This window comes from Argiope bruennichi, chromosome 6 (assembly GCF_947563725.1).
Source record: "Argiope bruennichi chromosome 6, qqArgBrue1.1, whole genome shotgun sequence".
NCBI lineage: Eukaryota > Metazoa > Arthropoda > Arachnida > Araneae > Araneidae > Argiope > Argiope bruennichi.
In genome coordinates, this window is record NC_079156.1 from 63,889,533 (window position 1) to 63,910,684 (window position 21,152).

General features: G+C 32.8%; 2 protein-coding genes across 5 annotated transcripts in view; one reads left to right on the forward strand and one right to left on the reverse strand.

The window, feature by feature from the left end:
* The window catches only part of LOC129971359 (serine-rich adhesin for platelets-like), a 51,920-nt gene extending 41,685 nt beyond the window's left edge, over nt 1-10,235 (forward strand). For all 3 annotated transcript variants that reach the window (XM_056085046.1, XM_056085047.1, XM_056085048.1), the window contains exon 3: nt 21-10,235. In XM_056085046.1, coding sequence (XP_055941021.1) covers nt 21-8,920 — 8,900 coding nt within the window. In that variant the 3' untranslated portion in view covers nt 8,921-10,235. The remainder of the gene's footprint in view (nt 1-20) is intronic.
* A 1,983-nt stretch (nt 10,236-12,218) lies between these two features.
* Nucleotides 12,219-21,152, reverse strand: part of LOC129971542 (mpv17-like protein) — a 36,226-nt gene continuing 27,292 nt past the window's right edge. For both annotated transcript variants that reach the window (XM_056085411.1, XM_056085410.1), the window contains exons 3-4: nt 16,450-16,581; nt 12,219-13,370 (exon numbers count right to left, since the gene is read on the reverse strand). In XM_056085411.1, the coding sequence (XP_055941386.1) occupies nt 13,314-13,370; nt 16,450-16,581 (189 nt within the window). In that variant the 3' untranslated portion in view covers nt 12,219-13,313. The remainder of the gene's footprint in view (nt 13,371-16,449; nt 16,582-21,152) is intronic.

Sequence of the window (21,152 nt, forward strand, 5' to 3'; positions counted from 1 at the left end):
TTATATTTCTTTTATTTTAGAATGGGAATTTCTGGATATGAAGAAAGCAACCCGAGAAATTTTGATGCCGTTATATAGATCTGAAACTCCAATTTGCCATAAAGGTCCTGGCTTTTATCGTGATCCGAATGACTGCCATCAATATATACGCTGCGTTGATGACTTCAGTTCCGGAAGGAGGCTGACCTTATTTGTTGGCAGATGTAGACCTGGTTTGGTTTTCGATGAAAACGTAAGTTCTTGCAACTGGCCGGAATTGGCAGCGCCATGTAGAAATTCACCAGAACATTTCAAGGATCCTGCAAGTAAACTTAACCCCAAGGAACCAAATACACAGCACGTTACACAGGATAATAAAATATCTGATCAATCAGGCTATTGGAATAAATACCAATCACAACAGCAGAAGCCCAACAAGCACGATCAGAAACTTCAAGAACCTGTGGATGGAATTAAAAATGTTTTTCAAGAAACTGAGGCTCAGGAAAAAATTGGACAATCATTTGAAGAAAGCCAGGAACCACAAGTACAGATAACTGAACAGGAAAGGGAGCCTCAAGTAGCAGAAAGTTTTGAAGAAATACCAAATAATAAAGGACATCAACAAATTCCCGTTTCAAAGCAAATCCCTGAACTAGTAATTCAAGAAAAAGACGAACCATTGTCGCAAGATCAAGTAATTCAGCAGCAATCTGAACAAATATCTAAAAGTCCAGATATTCAAAAGAAAGTTACTGTGCAACAAATAAAAGAGAGTTCTAAAGCAAAGGAGCCGGTAATTCAAGAATCTCAGCAAGTTCAAGAGAATCCGAAAACAAGACAACCAGTAATTCAAGAACAAACTCAGCAAGTTCAAGAAAATCCGAAAACAAGACAACCAGTAATTCAAGAACAAACTCAACAAGTACAAGAAAACCTCAAAACAAGACGGCCAGTAATTCAAAAACAAACTCAGCAGTCACAAGAAAATCCTAAAAAAAGACAACCAATAATTCAAGAACAAACTCAGCAAGTGCAAGAAAATCCAAAAAAGGAACCAGTAATACAACAACAGAATGAACATGTATCGAAAGATGATCACAGAGAAGCAATAAATCAGCAACAAAACCAAAAAGTTCCTGTTTGGGATGAAGAAGATGCTCAAGAAAAAATTTATCATCCAGTTCAAGATCAAGAGCAAATTCAGAATCCAGTAGTTCAAGATAAACAAAGAATCAACGGGCAACAACAAAATATTTACGATAACAATCTAGCTAGTCAGTTCCAAGAACAGGTACCTTCGGGCTTCTTTCAAGAGATTCCTGATAGTGAAACCAGTCAATCCCAATGGTGGGTACCAGAAAGTCAAAGCTCCGAAAGCACTGCTATACTCGGAATAGCTGACCAAAATGATAAACATCGAGGAGAAGCAGCTCCAACTACATTAGAAGAACCAATTTTATGTTCTAACGAAGGATTTTTCAGGCATCCCAAAAACTGCAGCCGTTTCTTTAGATGCGTAAAAAATGAAGAAGGATCATTTTCTATTCACTTCTTCCAATGCGCAAAACATCTTGCTTTCGATGAAAAAATTAGTCACTGTACAGATTCTGAAAATATCAAATGTTCTTCGAGGAGACCAAAAAGACAAGCAGATGATATTCCTTTAGAATGCAGTGGAGAAGGATTTTTTAGGCATCCAAAAGATTGCCGATCCTTTTACCGTTGTGTAAAACATGAAAGTGGCGATTATGAGACACATTTGTTTTCGTGTCCAGCTAATTTAGTATTTGATGAAGAATATGCTACATGTAATTGGCCAGATAAAGCTCCGCCATGCGATACTCGAGCACAATTCTGGAAACCGACAAGAGCATCAATTTCTACTCCTTCAAGACCATCTTTTAAACCCTACCAGAGAACAACTGCTAAAGGTTATAAATCAACCACAAAACCAAGAAATGATTTTATTGAGTCATCCAATCCATTTACTTCAGAGAGAGGAGCCTCGAGAATTCGTACCACGCAGAAACCTAAATACACAACTCAATCTTCATCTAATTCTGGACAGCTTTGCAACACGCCTGGCTTTTATCGACACGATCAAGACTGTACAAAATTTTATAAGTGTGTAAAAAATGGAAACTACTTTGTCCGCTATGAATTGAGCTGTCCTAAAAACTACGCATACGACGAAATTTCATCTCGTTGCGTGTCTCAGAAATATGCTAGCTCATGTAATGGAAGAAATAATTATCCGCCTTTCCGCCAAAATGATGATGAACCTTCTACAACTACAGAATCAGAAGTTGCTGATGACGGTAATCAATCATCTTCCGAGGACGATGGAATTGAATGTACAGAAGCTGGTTATTTCCGAAATCCGAATGACTGCAATAAATTTTATAGATGTGTAGACTTTAGTGGTGAAGGGCAAGAGTTCGTCCGTTATGATTTCAGTTGCCCGGAAGGTTTAGTTTTTGATGAAAAAAAGAGCATCTGCAACTGGCCTGATCCAACTGCTCCCTGTGAAGCTGGCAGCAATAGTGGAAATGGTGAAGACGAACCAAGCGTATTAGGTGGTGAAGATGAATCTGAGGATACTTCTTCTTCAACAACTCCCCGTTCAACTACTGAATCAGAAGGACGGTCTACACCTAAGAAAGATAAGAGCACTGCTAGACCTAAAGAAAATACACCGAAACCAGGAAAAAGTACTTCTAGACCAAAAGATAGCACGCCCAAACCAGAAAGAAGCACTTCCAAACCTCAGCAAACAACGCCTACATCAGAAGAAAGCTCAGAGCAACCAAGTAAATCTGATAACGGTTGTAATGAAGAAGGATTTTTCAGAAATCCAGAAGACTGCAATAAATTTTACCGTTGTGTTGATTCTGGCGACAATGGTCAAGGATTCCTCAGATACGATTTTGATTGCCCAAAAGAACTTGTTTTTGATGAAACAAACAGTGTCTGTAACTGGCCTGATGCAAGCGCTCCCTGTGAAGCTGGTAATAGTGGTGGTGGTAATGAAGAAGACGAATCAAACGAAAACGAATCCGACGAAGAATCTTCAACGACTCCTCGTTCAGTTGATGAATCGGGAAGACGTTCCACAACCACAACTAAAAAACAAACTGATAAAAGCACTCCTAAACCAGGTAGAAGTACTTCTAAACCGAAAGAAAATACACCGAAACCAGGAAAAAGCACTTCTAGACCAAACGATAGCACACCCAAACCAGAAAGAAGCACTTCCAAACCTCAGCAAACAACGCCTACATCAGACGAAAGCTCAGAGCAACCAAGTAAATCTGATAATGGTTGTAATGAAGAAGGATTTTTCAGAAATCCAGAAGACTGCAATAAATTTTACCGTTGTGTTGATTCTGGCGACAATGGTCAAGGATTTCTCAGATACGATTTTGATTGCCCAAAAGGACTTGTTTTCGATGAAACAAACAGTGTCTGTAACTGGCCTGATGCAAGTGCTCCCTGTGAAGCTGGTAATGGTGGTGGTGGTAATGAAGAAGACGAATCAAACGAAAACGAATCCGACGAAGAATCTTTAACGACTCCTCGTTCAGTTGATGAATCAGGAAGACGTTCTACAACCACAACTAAAAAACAAACTGATAAAAGCACTCCTAAACCAGGTAGAAGTACTTCAAAGCCTAAGGAAAGCACTTCAAAGCCAGGTAGAAGCACTTCCAGACCTAGAGAAGGCACTTCTCAACCGGGTAGAAGTACTTCCAAACCTAGAGAAAGCACATCTAAACCAGGAAAAAGTACGTCCCGTCCCAGAGAAAATACACCTAAACCAGAGGGAAGCACTCCCAAACCCGGAGAAAGTACTACTGGAGCAGATGAAAGCTCAAAAGAACCAGAAGAATCAAATTCAGAAAATGGTTGCAGTGCTGATGGATTTTTCAGAAATCCAGAAGACTGTAATAAATTTTACCGTTGTGTGGATTTTAACGGTGATGGTCAAGAATTCGTCCGCTACGACTTTGATTGTCCAGAAGGTCTTGTTTTTGATGAAGAAAATAGTGTGTGCAATTGGCCATCAGAAGTTGACGACTGTGGTTCACGTCCAGGTGGTGGAAGCAATAAGAATAAGAAAGAAAGTAGCACTTCTAGTACACAAAAAGATCAAGATTCTACAACTGCCAAACCAACTACTCAAAAAGGCCGAGATTCTACAACGCAAAAACCAAGTACCCAGAAAGATCGCGAATCTACAACAAAACAAAGTACCCAAAAAGGTCGAGGTACTACGACTGTAAAACCAAGTACTCAAAAAGGCCGGGGTTCTACAACTCCAAGACCACGTACTACTGCAGAAGAAGAATCTCAAACTGATGAAGATAATTCAATGAATACAGAAGAACCTGAAAGCTCGTCTTCTATCACGGAATCATCGTCTTCAGATAAAGAAAGTTCGACTAGTTCTGGATCTAAACGTCGAGGCTCAAGCAATGGGGAATGCAAAGAAGAAGGATTCTTCAGAAATCCAGATGATTGCAATAAATTCTACAGATGTGTCGATTATAACGGAGACGGAAAAGAATTCGTAAAATATGACTTTTCTTGTCCTGATGGATTAGTATTTGATGAAGAAAATAGCGTTTGTAATTGGCCTGAGCAAGCTGCTCCATGTGAAGGAAATTCGGGTAAAGAAGGTAGTAGTACTGAACAAGATGAAAATGAATCATCTACGACTTCTACAACTGGTAAAAGAGATGAAACATCAACAGCTTCTACAACTACAAGAAGGGAGTCATCTACAACGCGAAGAACAACAAAATCTCCATCTGGCAGATCCACCAGACGTCCACAATCAACAAAATCTCCATCTGATAAAACTACCAAACGTCCGCAAGTAACAAAATCTACTACCATTGCCCAATCTACTACCATTGCCCAATCAACTACTTCATCTGAGGAATCAACTGATAGTTCAACAGCAACTAGTAGAAAAGAAACCACTAAAGACGAAACTTCTGAAAGTACAAAACAAGAAAGTGATGGAGAATGCACTGAAGAAGGTTTCTTCCGAAACCCAGATGATTGTGGTAAATTTTATCGTTGTGTTGATTTCGACGGAGACGGAAAACAATTTGTAAAATACGATTTTGACTGCCCTGATGGACTTTACTTTGATGAAGTTAACAGTGTTTGTAATTGGCCGGAACAAAGTCCTCCTTGTGAGACTGCCAGTAAAGGAAAAGGAGAAACAACTGAAAGCAGTGGCAGTACCTCGAAAACTGATAGTACTACGCAGTCAGAAACCCAAAGTACATCTACAATGTCATCTACAACACAATCTGCTCAATCAACTAGCACTACAACTACTCAATCCACAACTAAATCCAATGAGCCAACTAGTACTTCCAAAGCCACATCCACAACTTCGAGCAAAGAGTCTGAATGTTCCGAACCAGGATTTTTCAGATGTCAAGATGATTGCAATAAATTTTATAGATGTGTAGATGATGGGCAGCAATTAGTTCGATATGATTTCAAATGCCCAGAAGGGTTAATATTTGATGATAAGAATAAAAGGTGCGATTTCCCATCTGAAGAATTGTCATGTGATATTGAATCTACCAGCACTACCCCTTCATCTACACAATCAACAACTCAAGCAGCCACACAAACCACAGGAAAAGAAAGCACATCTGGATCTACGACAACTTCAAGTGAAAGCTCGACTAAATCATCAAAAGAATGCACTGAAGAAGGTTATTTCCGAGATCCTGATGACTGTAGCAAATATTACCGCTGCCTTGATGAAGGAGATGGTACTCTAACTAGAGAAGATTTTTCATGTGCAGAAGACGAAGTATTTGATGAAGAAATGCGATATTGTAATCGAAAAGATTTAGCACCTCCTTGTGAAGAAGGAGCAACTTCTACCGGATCACAAAGTACAACACTAAGCGGAACATCATCAAAAGAATGCACCGAAGAAGGTTATTTCCGAGATCCTGATGACTGTAGCAAATATTATCGCTGCCTTGATGAAGGAGATGGTACTCTAACTAGAGAAGATTTTTCATGTGCAGAAGACGAAGTATTTGATGAAGAAATGCGATATTGTAATCGAAAAGATTTAGCACCTCCTTGTGAAGAAGGAACAACTTCTACAGGATCACAGAGTACAACACCAAGTGGAACATCAACAACAAGTGAAACTTCTGTAACTTCTAGTACTTCATCAACAACATCAGATGAAAGTACCACGGAAGGAAGCAGACAGTCTGGCTGTAGAAAAGAAGGATTTTTCAGGTGTGAAGAGGATTGTAATAAATTTTATCGCTGCATAGATGAGGATGGAAATGGAAACTACAAACGGTATAATTTCTCTTGCCCTGAGGGATTAATATTTGATGAAAAGAATGAACGATGCGATTGGCCTTCTGAAGAATTAACTTGTGATACTGAAACAACTGGTTCATCTACGACATCTCGTGATTCAACCACATCTTCAACCTCAACTGGAACTACGTCTTCAGGATCTACATCAACATCTTCATCTGATGAATGTACAGAAGAAGGATATTTTAGAAATCCTGATGACTGCAGTAAATATTATCGATGCTTGGATGAAGGCGACGGTACATTTACCAGAGAAGACTTTTCCTGTGCTGAGGATGAAGTTTTCGACGATGAAATGAATTATTGTAACCGTAAAGATCTGGCACCGGCCTGTGAAGAAACTTCATCTACACCTGGGTCGAGTACAAGTACTATACAATCAGGTTCAACAAATACTGATTCAGAAAGTAGTACAACAGAAGCCATTTCATCCACAACTTCAAGCAAAACTACAACTCAGGCAACATCATCTGCAACCGAATCCAGTGAAAGTACTACAAATGAAGAAAACGGAGCTACAAGAGGTACGACAGAAGGTTCAACTGAGAAAAATACTAAATCAGGTGAATGCGAAGAAGAAGGTTTTCACAGGCATCCAGACGATTGCAACAAATTTTACAGATGTGTTGATTTCGCAGGTGATGGTCAATCATACACAAGATATGATTTCGAATGTCCAGAGGGATTAGTATTTGACGAAACAAACAACGTATGTAACTGGCCATCTTCTGTACCGTCTTGTGAATCTTCTGAGGGAAAATCTACCACTTCCAGTGATATGGAAGTAACATCTACAACACAAGGTGACCGATCAACATCAGCAACAGACAGTGATACAACTTCAACATCTACAACCAAGGGCAGTTCGACTACTGGAACTACTTCAGGATCTACATCTGAAGAAACTGATTCTTCTACTACAAGTACTGGAACTACAAGCTCCACTGGTTCAACATCGAGTGACAAAAAGTCAGAAGATGCTGAATGCACTGAAGAAGGTTTCTTTAGAAACCCTGACGACTGCACCAAATTTTATCGATGCGTTGATTTTGCAGGAACAGGAGAATCATACACACGTTACGATTTTGAATGTCCAGATGATCTGGTATTTGATGATGTAAATAATGTATGCAATTGGCCTAATATGAGTCCAGGATGCGAAAGTAGTTCAAAGAGCGAGAAAAATGAGTCAAAGAGTACAACTAGTAAAGAAGAATCTACCAGTTCCACATCTGAAAGTACAACGAATACAGATGGATCTCAATCTACTGGTACAACAGCAGGAGAAAGCACTGGAACAACATCTGGAGACAGCACAACTACAGGAGAAAGCACTGGAACAACATCAGGAGATGGCATGACAACAGGAGAGAGCACAGGAACAACATCGAAAGATAGTACAACTACAACATCAGGTACAAGAGCAACATCATCTACAACTTCGGGAACAGAATCAGATGACTTTCAATGTGAAGAGGAAGGATTTTTCAGACATCCTAAAGACTGCAAAAAATATTATGAATGTAAAAGAGACGAAGATACTGGTGAAATGATTAAAATTGATTGCGAATGCCCTGAAGGACATGTATTCGATGAGGAAGGCTGGTATTGCAATGCCGAGGAATTAAGCCCACCATGTGATGATGGTTCTTTTAAATGTGAGAAAGAGGGTTTCTTCCGTGATCCAGAAGATTGCACAAAATACTACTACTGCAACCAAACAGGATCTGGCTTTAGAAAGGAAAGTTTCCAGTGCACAGATGGAAATGTTTTTGATGAAGAAGGACGTTATTGTAACGCCCCAGAATTAACTGAGCCATGCAATAGTACATCTAGCACAAGTTCTAGTTCCGTTTCTGGTACAACTCCCTTGGATGAAAATACAACACCTGGATCTGGAACATCATCAAATCCTACTTCATCGACAAGTTCTGAAGCTTCAAGTTCCAGTACCTCTTCAGACCAGCAAGAGTGCACTGAAGAGGGTTTCTTCAGAAATCCTGAAGACTGCACCAAGTACTATCAGTGCACTCGCAATGAGGACTCAGGAGAATTCGAAAGAAAAGATTTTACATGCCCAGATGGACGAGTTTTTGATGAAGAAGGTAATTATTGCAATGATCCTGAATTGAGTGATAAACCTTGTGATTCAAGTAGTACCAGTTCATCCACACAAGGACAAACTGATAGTACTACCTCATCAGGAACCTCAACAAATGAGCAAACAGGTAGTACAGATTCATCTACAGCCACAGGTACAGATTCATCTACAACTTCTACAGCAGAGTCATCTACTACAGATTCATCTTCATCTAGTACTAAGTCAGGTGGAGGTCCAGGAACCAGAAGAGGTGGTGGAGATCCTGAGTGTACCCAAGCAGGATTCTTCAGACATCCAAAAGACTGCAATAAATTTTATAGATGTGTAGACTTTGCCGGCACAGGTGAATCTTATGTCAGATATGATTTCGACTGTCCAGAGGGTCTCCATTTTGATGAAGTGAATTCGACATGTAACTGGCCCACCATGACTCCACGTTGTGAAAATGAAAGCGAGTAATTCTTCATCACTTCTCTTTCTTTTTAATCACTGAAGGTACCTGTTATAACTTCAGTAAATTGTAAATATTGTAGACAGTATGTGTAAAGCTGCTTGTGGAAGGACATGGTGCCATATTGAAAAATTAGTTGTATTTCCACAATGACAATCACAAAAGTCTTTTAGGAAAATTAAATTAAACAGTACTTCATTCATAAAATTTTGAACTAGTCAGAAATAAAATTTTAAAATAGTAAAATTTGTACACATATTTTAGCAATCGAATGATATCGATAATTTTTTAAAAATCTAATCTCTAATAAATGTTAAAATAGCATTCATCATTTTAATTCCTTTAATGGAATGATAGTGTATCTCTAAATTTTGGAATGAAATAATTCTTTTACTTTATTGTAAGGCATATGTCAAACAATAATATAATTTTTTTATCCTGTGTCCTTCCACTAATTATCTTCAGGGTTATTTTGAATAATAGTCGTTCTGAGTGCCAATCTATTGCGATTGTTGCGCAGATGTGGGTTATGGTTCATTCAGTTTATTTATTTGTCATTATTTATTTTATGTGTTTTCATGTTGTACTTGTGTCACAGTCAGTACCAGAACTAACAGCTTCATATTCCCATGTATTTTTTGTTATTTTTGAACAAAACATAAACCATTGTTGTTATTTATTGTTATTATCACAATTCCAAACTGAGTATTTGCATTTGTCTGACAATAAAACCCTTTTGGATTGCTTATAGAACGTAGTAAATAATGTATCAGAAGGAAATTTAAACAGTTGGCTTTTAAAATAGAATTAATTTCTTTCTTAAAAAAGATACCTAAGGAATAGCTTTTAGGTATCTTCAATTAATGTTTCAAAATTTAGTAACACAATTTGTTTTGATTATACTGAGAACTCTAAATAAAATATATTCAAACAAATTAAACAAAAATTAATTCAATAATAAATTTTCATAGTAATAGTCTAAGAACTGAAAATCAAAAAGTACTTGCTAATTTTTATTTCATAATAAAAATTAGGAAATTTCAATTGTCTTAATATGAGCAGAAATATATTGATTTCAATATTCAACATTAGTGTTTTGTGTAAAATTATAAAGAGTTAATTGTCCTTGTAAGAACTACTTAATATTTAAGTATTCTATTAAAATAAAATGTATTACAATTGCTCAAATGAAACCATATTTAAAGTGCCTTACATGCTTTGTCATCCTGCGTCTTGTTAACATTATGTTTTCTGTGTTTGTGAACGAACGAACTACAATCTGATGTAAGTTCTTTCTGTTAATAAAGTCTGTTTGACTCATAAGATTTGCCTTAATTGCTTTAAAGAACTACGAAGTAGAAGAACAGTGTAGTGAAGAACAATTGTACAAGAAGTGAAAAAATTTGTAGAAAAAATAAAATCTTAAAATTAATTTTCAAGTTTTAACAAAAGTATCAAAATATTTAGTTGATTATAAAAAATATCAAGGAAAATTTTTTATGTTAAATATATGCAAAAGATTCAACTTATAGGAATTTGCTATCATAAAAAAAAGTCTTAAATTCTCCATTTACGAATTTTCTCTTCCAATATCATAAGAAAACTCAAACTGTAGTTTGAATAAGAGCTTCGAAAATTATTTTGATATGAATTTTGAAACTGTAATCTCACTTATTCAGTTTCTGTTTACTTTTTCAAGTCAATTAAAAAAAATGGCATTAAGCGGACAGTGGACTTTGAAATAAGCAAATATGGACGAAAATGTGCAATTTTAATTTTATCGTTTCATAACCAAAATATATGTTTATACTCACAAAATGTGTGTTAAAATAGTATAATAAAACGTATTGTTCAATAAAATAAATATTTGAAAGATTAAAATGAAAAAAGTACACCTTAATGACTTTTCTCAAAATGATATTATAATTAGATTTAGATATTTTTGAAAGGTCCCAAGTGTTTTAATTTTTGAAAAAATTTAACGAAATTGATAATAAAGACTTCGGTCAAACATTAAAAGAAAATAGGGTTTGCATTTTATGTTTCGAGTTGTTTTAGATAGTTAAAAGTCAATTTTAGTTCAGAAAAACATAAAATTCCTATGAAAATTCAGTAAGTGAGCTTAAAAATATCTTTAAAAAATTAGCATTTAATTGGAATTACAAAATCATACACAGTTATGTTCCAAATAATATTTACATTGAGTAATAAAAAAATAATAGAAAAAATTAAAAATTAAGTCGCCAGAAATATTTTAACTTATTTTAAATGATATATCTCTTAAATTTTTTAAAAATAACATATTTCGTTTTAAAATGTTTTTTTAAGAAATTTGACATTTAATACATTAGCATAAAAAATTTCGTCACCCTAAGTGAATAATTCGCAAAAGAGTCTAAAAGTACCTAATAGAGTCAGTCCACCGTCCCCTTAAAAAAAATTAATTTCTCGGAACGATTAATTATTTCTCTAAAGAAAAATGATTTTCAATTCATAATTTTTTTTCAGTTATTCCGTAAAGGAAATATTAATTATTTTAATTACAAGAGTATAAGAAACACAATGGCGTTTTCTAGATGTTTAGAATGTTTATCTCTACTAATAATAAAGGAAAATGTTTATGCACAAGTGTTGGTATTCTGCACGACAGACCTTTAGACCTAGAGCTTTTGAAATCTGACAAGTAATTCTAATGTCAAATTTGTGGATTTCTATCAAATTTTGGATGAAATCTAAAGAAAGCAAGCGTGTCTGTCTCTGTGTACATAATGTGCACACGATAATTAAAAAACAAAACGATTTATATTAATGAAATTTGGTATTTTATATCCAAAATTCATTATTATATGACCAAAATTGCAAATTTTTATCAAAATTTGGACTTCATGGTTTGAAAGAAAGGCTTCCAAAACTCACATTTGGTTTAATTCATTATATTACGAAATATATATAGCGAGAAACAGCACGAGAAAGTTCGGTTGTTGTTTTTGTGAACTTGCTGGGATCATGGAAGGATCTTATCTTCTCTTCCACACCTATCTTCATGATATATTCCAGAAGTGTAGACTGGAATATAAATATGGCAGAGCTTAAATGGAAGTGCTTTATTGTTTAAGTATGACAGAAAGTTGGGAGTAATACAACTGCTTTGTATTGTTTCTTTTGTGATTGTATTACGTGTTATCCTAGAGAAGAGGAAAGTGTTTCAAACTGCTCAGTTATTATAAAAGATTCAGTAAGATTTAAAGCTAAATTTCTCATAAGTTTAATTTAACACATTCCACAAACAAGGAACATATTTTTAAAAAAAAGATATACTCTTCTGAAACACAAAAAAAAATTAAAATTTGACAATACAGAAACAATAGGTTCGAATGGAAATAAAATGCAAAAGTAAAAACATTTTAAAAGTATGTTTGAAAAATGAAATTTTACACTGAAAATAATTACAAAAGATAAAAATTCAGTAGCGTTAGCAGACAGAAAAAAAACTACAATCAAAAAAATTACTTAAAATATAAAATTCCTTTAAATAGAAGAACTATGATTTTTTTTGTTTGAATAATAATAAGTTAGATAATTTTATTAGTTTTTCTGTATATATATATATATATGATAAGACATACAATATACACCAATTTATTGAATGAATTGAAATAGAATACTTAAGACAAAACAAGCAAAAAAAATGCATTTTTCCTGCACAAAAATAGCGTTAGGCTTTATTCGACGATAAAATCCATTTTGTATATTTTTATACATAAATTGATGAATATATTAAAAAATGGTAACTAACATATCAACTTTGTTTACTCTTTCATAAAATAGTGATCAATAGTTTCGATTAATAAAACAGAATCAGCTCCCCCCCCCCCCGAAAAAAATAGTTATTTAGTAATCAAATGATAAATAACAAAAAAGCACCAATTTAAATTTGTAATGCATCTATACATCTGGCAGCAGGAAAAAAGATGTGACATAGGCAAGGGCAAAGAGCGATAAAGCAAGTGAAATTTAATACAGTTTCATTTATCATGTAACTGTAACATCACGTATATTGATTACATTATTATTGGCTACACTTCAGTTGCCAGCGTATATTTAAAATATACAAAATGCATTAAAAGTTTTGTTAATTATGGCATCTGTATTAAGATGAAAATTACATTTATTGATAATTTTGCACTCGAAAGATAATTTGTATTGCTGATGGAATGTATGAACGTTATCGCTGTTATGTTTAGGTTCTTTTCAAACATTTGCACTTAACAGCAACAACTAAAGTTGACATTATGGCAGAACCATAAATATATGATTTAATCACTGAACATTATCACCAATGGTAGGTTAGCTCCAAGTGTTGGTAAAATGAATCGAAGTTTCATATTTCAGGTACTGTTCTCAATCTTTGGCTGCTTTTTCTAGAACCTCCGGGTTGTCAATTTTAGTTTCAGAAATCTAGAGGAAAAAGAATTGGGAAATTTTATATGCAGAATTATTCTAAAAGAAATGAAATAAATTTTACGAAAAAAGGCAACAATCTTTAAAATAAAATACATTGATTTGTAATCGTCCAATCAGCAAATATAAAAGCATAGCTTTATTATGAATTACTTGAAGAATATCATTATCCAAGAAAGAAGAAGTCATTCGCGAGCATAGGGGAAGCGCGTCTTCCCCGTGATCTCGGCATCCTGGGTTCGAGTCCCAGTTAGGGCATGGTTGTTACCCATCTGTTCTGTCTGTGAGATGTGTGAAAGTGACCCCATGTAAAAAGCGCTTGTGCAAACGAATGTGATGCGTGAGTAGCTAAATCGTACTCTTGGCTCTAGATGGCGCTACTAAAAAAACAAGAGACGCTCTCCCATCGGCTTAAAATCGCTGTCTTCGTAACAGCGGGCTTTTCCATGGCAAGTGCCATAAGAAACAACAACAGAAACCATTCACAAATATATGTGACAGTGAATATTCATATTGTAAACGGTTCCATTCTGCACTTTCAGAAACATGTAAACGCGATAATTCAAAAATGCAATGATTTAAATATATGAAATTCGGTAAGTGATTTTGTGACTACAGTTGTACCTCTGTATTGAATATACATGCGGTTTTTTAGTTCTTTTATATTAAGCACGCCCTACTATTAATCGACAAAGATCGCGTGCTAATAGGCTCTTTTTTTAATATTATTATTAACCTTAATTAATTATTAATGGCATAAGGTTGATAATTCAAAAGCACGCTTATGCGAAAAAGTTTCAATAAAACCACTTCCACTGTTCCTTTTTTTTTTCCTTCTATCATCTCTTAAAGTGTTTGCGATCGTTTTTAAAATACTCTTTGCGTATGTGTATTTCAATTAGATAATCTAATATTTATAATAAAGCAAATTACCGCTTAGTAAGATTTTAAAACTTTCTCGTAAAAAATACATCAACTATCAGAGGAAAGGATAAAAATTATTTTCTTCACTTTAAAATAATGTAAAAGCTATTTTAAAACTAGTTGTGTCCTCGAGAAATTATCAATGTTTAGTAAAAATAATTCCTTAATTTAAAAAGAAGAAAACTTAGATGAGTTCTTAACATAGAATATTATTTCTAAAACTAATTAGCGTTTCAAAAATAAATAAATTACACACATTTAAACAAGTAAATGGCAATGGCAAGTTCACACAGCACTGCCAAAATGTTTTTCCAACAATTTATATCAAATGCAATTAAAGGAATAAAAATGCTTCAAAATTGTTCAAGAAGTATAACAAATATACTGTCACTCAAAGAACTTTTCGACAGGATATATAATTTTTGATAAACTTTTCAACTAACAATGTCCATTTGCCGACTAATTTCAGCTGATAAATTTTATTTCAAAAGACAACTGTAACTTTGAGCTTAATGCTTTCAGTAGAATACAAAGCACGTGTCTTGAAAAAAACAACAAAAATGTGTCAGATTAAAAGCTAGCGGATGGTTAGGTTTTTTTTACCATAATTAATTTTTCTTTTTACCAATTCTTTTTTAAAATTGTACGAAAGTGACCAGATATTCTGGATTTCAATCCCGGACGACAGTTACAGGAATGGGAGAGAGAAAATTTCGAAAGCATATTTATCAAAGATACGGAGATTATAACTATTTGTTAATTCTATTCAATATTAATTTTAATTTAATACTTACTAATCGATCAGAAGAGTAAAATTTCTATTGTTCAGTTAAACTTCTTATTAGGAAGTTTAAGTGATAGAAGAATTACAATTTATTGTAACAATTATTTGCTACAGTCAGTAGCTAGTCTAAGAATCAGTTTACAGATAAATATGTTACATTTTGAATTAGTAATTATATTACATACTTCAAAATCTACTTTCAAAGATCTTTTTCAAATACAGTATTCTTATTATATTATAATCTCTTTAATGAGTAGTTCACAGTATTCTTATTAGTCCATAAAAACGTACCAATGATATTGGCGTACTATCGAGTAGTGATTCCAAATGCTATAAATTGTTTATATTAGCTGAACAATATAATGGTATAGTTCTTTTTTTTTTTAATGAGATTTTAAAATTATTTTAGGATTTTATTAAGTTTATAATCTTAGAAAATATAAATAAAATGTAAAATATTTTTTAAGCTTCAACTTTTTTTGAAATAATTATACAATACGTAATAATAATAACTTTGAACTTTCATTGGAATAATCACGTTTAAGTAATCCTTTACAAATATTTACAAATAGAAAATGTATCTAAAAAGAATTCTAATCATTGAATATATTACTCCATTTTCCGATTATTTAATTTTTATTCTAATCAATGCGAATTAAAATGATTATTTTTTTTAAATAGTTCTTTTTAGGTTTTTATATTCTTAGTTTGTCAAGAATTGCTAGAATTTTAATTTTATTTCGGTTAAATTCTCGCTAGTTTCGATTTCCATGATGTTTGATTTTAGATTCTAATTAAATAATTATAAATTAAATTTATATATTTATTTATTTTTTTCTTTTCTGATATTAGATAACGTATAATCGAATATCTATGACATTATAAAGATTTTATTTAATACTGAAATGAATAGGAATAATTGAGACAAAAAAAAAACAAAAAAAAAAAACGGCATACTAACAAGATTGACACAATAACGAGAATCGTATCAAAGAGATTTCACATATTACAATTACAATTTACCCGCGCATTTTTATGGACGCCATCAATTCTCTGTCTAAAAGAACAGCATATTGCCTCAAGATAATAGCATTATATAACGTTTATAAATTATTTCATATGATTAAAGATAAGTTAAAGAATCAGATTATTTTACTCTCCCAACAGATCATTAAAATTTAAACTTCATCAGTCAGAATGACTTGGGCCGAACATTGGATAAATCGAAGTGGCAAAATCGAGAAAATTAATGGCAGCACAAATTTCCAAACGATTTCGCAAGCTGTCGAATTAAAGAGTGAGCGATGGTTAACCCGTTGATAATTTACTAGGACCGAAAGGAAAGATGTAATTGTTGCTGAGCCGCACCTCTTGTCTCTTGACGAGGCAAAGGACGTTGACCCAGATGAAAGAAGCGACCCCCACGAAAGCCACCCGGGTGTAGGGGGGAAGCAGGGCGAAGTTGATTGCCTGAGCAGGTAGCCAGAAGCAGCAGCTCATCTGAAAAGAGATAACAGACAGGATTAGCCACTAAATAACACACTTAGAATAAAGTGAAACAGAAAACATATTTTTGTAGATGATGAGGGGAAAAAATTATCATGAAAAAATAGATAATGAATTCACTTGGAAAAAACAGAAGGGGAGGAATAACAACATCTCTGACCGCTGTATATACTCTTTTTTTTTTCATTCAGAATAATAAAATAGTTACATTATATAGATAGCTGGTGTGAAATAATGATTACTGAAGTGCTAAAATAATATATTAAATGGATGTGGTTACGTAGTAGAAAACTTGCTAAAAAATGCACATTATCAAATTCACCTGGTTCCGTAAAAAAATTAACAGAAAGAACTGTCTAACTTTATTTTCTCAAGATTTATTATATCATTATATGTCAACTGTTTACAGGCCGTTCAGTTTTGCATTGCATTTTGTACTCTTAGATTTTTCCCCCCCTGGCGCAAGAGCTATTGTGTTGACTATGCTGCGCTTTTTACTCTTAAGTACAAACTTTTAATTAAAAAAAAAATCTAAATTTACAAAAGAGTGGTTGACTCCTGATTCATATTTGCAACATTTTTTTTTTTTTTTTTTTTTTTTTACATTTGCAATTGTGCAAGCTTTTGTAACACTTTATAACAAAGTTTCTTAAAGTATTTATTGCAACGTCACTTTCATAATGCACACTCACAAATGCACAGTAGTACAATTTAACATTAGACGAATCGGTGAATGAGAGCTAAAATCGATTAAAAACAGTAATTTTAAATTAAAAAAGCAAGTTTAATAAAAGCAATATTTAGAGTAAATTCAAACATATATATATGTAATAATTCCAAATTATTTGTGTTCTATAAATAATTATTTTCTAATCACTCGAAATCCGGCGTCACTTCAACTTTAACTTTCAAGTTGTGCGGGCTCTTATGTTTCTAAGCCGAATCAAATAATTGCCAAACCAAAAATTCTGTTTCAGATAATTTTCTTCAAAAACTATAAAATTTCAAAATGCTTGCACACTCTCTCCTAATCATGTGTTCTGCCTTCCTACTTAAACTTCACCAGAGACTGAAAATGGTTCTAACAAAAAACTTTTAAAATTCATTCAAAAAATTCAAGTCTTTCCATAATAATGAAGAAAATGCACAAAAATATGACTTCCATTTAACCATATTTGTTTTTATTTCCCATATACACATTTATTTATATAATTCCCAAAAAGAATGCAAGCACGCTTTTATCAAAAACTCACAAGTTGACACGAGAGATTCGATGCAATTAAGTAGACCCATTCAATGTTCAATGCAATACTCGTTACCACTGGTATATTTGGGACCTCTAAATAATGCTACAGATAATTATTCTTATTGTAATTTATGCAATGGTATGCAATAATATAAGCTGCTATTGGATTTTTGATATATGCTTTGAAAAATTTGAAACTGATATCTATTTTTAAAATAATTCACTATAACGATATTAAAATGTTAGCTATTACAATAACTATACACTTATGAAAGTTTGTTCCATATTTTTCATTAATATTTTTAAAACATAAATAAAAATAGAATACACATTAAAATAATTTTTGTTATTTTTGAAAGAACGTTTTATAAATATGTATATAAACAATTTCGAACCTGTAATATGAAATATTGTGGAATGATAGTGTTTTATGTTTGATTTGTCTTTGAATAATCAACTTTTGTATGTTGAGTGTAGCGTAGAAGGTATTTCCATCTGTCAATCTTATAGAAACTCTTCATAATTCTACAGTGAACGCCGCTAGTAAAGATCGCCTTGGATCCAAGCCAAAGTGACCATTACATGCAACTAACCAGTATATCCAAATGTTTTAAAAATAATACAATTTTATAAATAAAAAGGACAACAGAAAAATACACCACGCACCTTAAATCGTTTTAATTAGAAACAGAGAAATCAATACAATGTGCAGGATTGAAAATATTCATATATACCTAATTTATTATACTTTCTTAAAAAGTTACTAAGACTACTGAGTTATTAAGTATTCATTAGATAAGCCTTTCGTATGAATATTTCTCAACTGAAAGTGATTTCTCTTCTGGCACCTCTTCACATTCATCCTCGTCCGAATGATGTATGCTCTCGTTTCTTCGATTCATCCTTGCATGGTAAAGTGTTCTTTCCGTGGACTTTTTTAATTGTCTTCTAATTTATATTGGAGCATACCTCATAATCTTCTTTGGAATGTATTATTAACTTTACAATGAAACACGGTCATCATCTTCATTAGTCCTAATATAACTCCCATGTCGAACTGCCTATATATAGAAACTGATTACTGCAAGCGAATTGCTGATCACTAGAACTGACGATTTTTAAAAAAATGTATTTAGATATGGAATTTCCATTCCTTGTTATTTTGAACGGTACAAATGGAGGAACGGATTGGATTTGGATCACTATGGGAGATTGCTGTTTTGATCTTTTATTTTTTAATTTTTAACGTAAGAAATATTACATATTAGATGAAGCAATGAAAATGATTTGAATTTCATAATAATATTAAAATCTATAATTGAAAATTATGCACAATTTTTTAAAAAAATCGCAGAATTTCGGGAAAACATTGCAGAGCTACTATTTTGGTATCATTTAAAAAAATTCTTTAAATACTAAAATGGTATAAAAATCAATTTTGTACAATAATATTTTCTGCAGTTATCTCAGGAGAACGCAAGGATAGTACATTTTTTCATTAATAACAATTCAATTTAAAACTTTAAAAAAATCGCTTTTAAATGTACGTTTCTATCCTCTAACGAATATTTGTGTCAAAATTGGTAGTTCCAGATCAAACACCATGGCCTTTAAATCACCAAAAGACACACAAACACACATATTATCCTTTATTAATAGTAAAGTTATGCTGCAGTAATATTATGTTGCCGTAGTTATTTAAATGTATTGACTCCTTATCATTAAATAACGTTTCACAATTTTTCACAATTTGTAGTATGCTAAATTATAATCAAAAATTTTGAAATATATAACATTAATATTCCTTTCGCAAACAGAAACGATAGCAACAATATTCCATCAAAAAAAATTGCCAAAAAACACACTTTATAATTAAATACCAAGAAAAATACTGCAGCCATTTTCATGTGATATTAAATAAGCTCCAGCGTCCACTAAAATCCGCAAACTTAACTTTGTAAGCATCCGCCTCTTTAAGAGCTGTCATCTGTGCCGTAAACTGACCGATCACCGGGAAACAAGTAATAAAAACAAGCCTCTACATTGACATGATTGTACACTGACCGAGTGTAGACATCCGCTTAAAACGTGAGCTTCCGTAAGCAAGCTCATTATACGACCACGCCAAGTACCGTTAGCATTTAGAAGGTAAGACAAAAACATCGGCTGCAGTCAAGATCACACATTCGATAATAAAAAAAAGAAAGAATAAACAATTCACAACAATCTAAAGTAAGTTTTTAATCTAGCGCAAAAGAAAAACAAGACACAATTCATTTTAAATATTTAAATTATGTAAATCAAATCCTATTATTTTTAATTTAATAGTCACGAGTTTCCAAAAAAATCGTTTGCGTGAAATTATATTTATGCGAAAAATATGTTGCCATTCTTCTTTTGTTAACAGAAGATTGTTTACATCATGATTTTTTCCCGCCAATTCTCCACAAAACATTTGCGCAAAGTAGCATGGATTTTTACTTCATATAAAATTATGTTTATAGAAAGTAAATTTTGTATGATTTGTTATTTGAAGAGTTGGTTTTATCTGTTTCTATTATTTGTTATAGAAATATTTGTTTATTTTTCTATAACATTTTTTGTAATATGTCTTTATAGCATTTCAAAAAATTTTATGAAATTTGTTTTTTGAAAAACGTTATGTTAATTTGTTTGCATAAGTAAAATGAAATAAAATGATATGTAAAATTAAAAAAATAAATAAAATAATAAAATTAAAAATTAGAATTTAGAAGCAAAGAAAAAAATACTATTAAAAAAGTTTTAATTCTAAGAAATTATTTTTAAAAAATAAATTCATTATTACATATGTTGTTATTGCTTTAATAATTTTTGAGAGGCTGTTTCATTTACATTAGGTGGCTAAAATGTTTGTTCAAAGGAGAATCTTCAGAAACTAAGTTTTAGAATAATTAAATCCATTAATCTTTTTTAATATGAACTATTTATACTGATAAGTAAGATTGGGACAATTTAGGAGATTTAATTCACAAGTAAGAAATTTTTTCAATCATCACAGAAAAAAAAATTAAAATTACACCAGTTGATTCGGTAGGTCTGGTATCTCTATACATATAGAAAGTGCTGGAAATATAAATTAATCTTTCGTATCTTTGTCCCATCGAGGGAAAAACATCAGAGTATGTGCACGAAAGGCTGCTTTATAAACAAGCAAGTACTCGATCACCTAGAGAGTACAGCAATGTTTTGAGGTCGAGTTAACACCTTTCCAATGATGGGAAGAAACTACAACAAGAACGATTAGGCCGTAACAAATGTTTGCCTGGTGTTTCAGTTG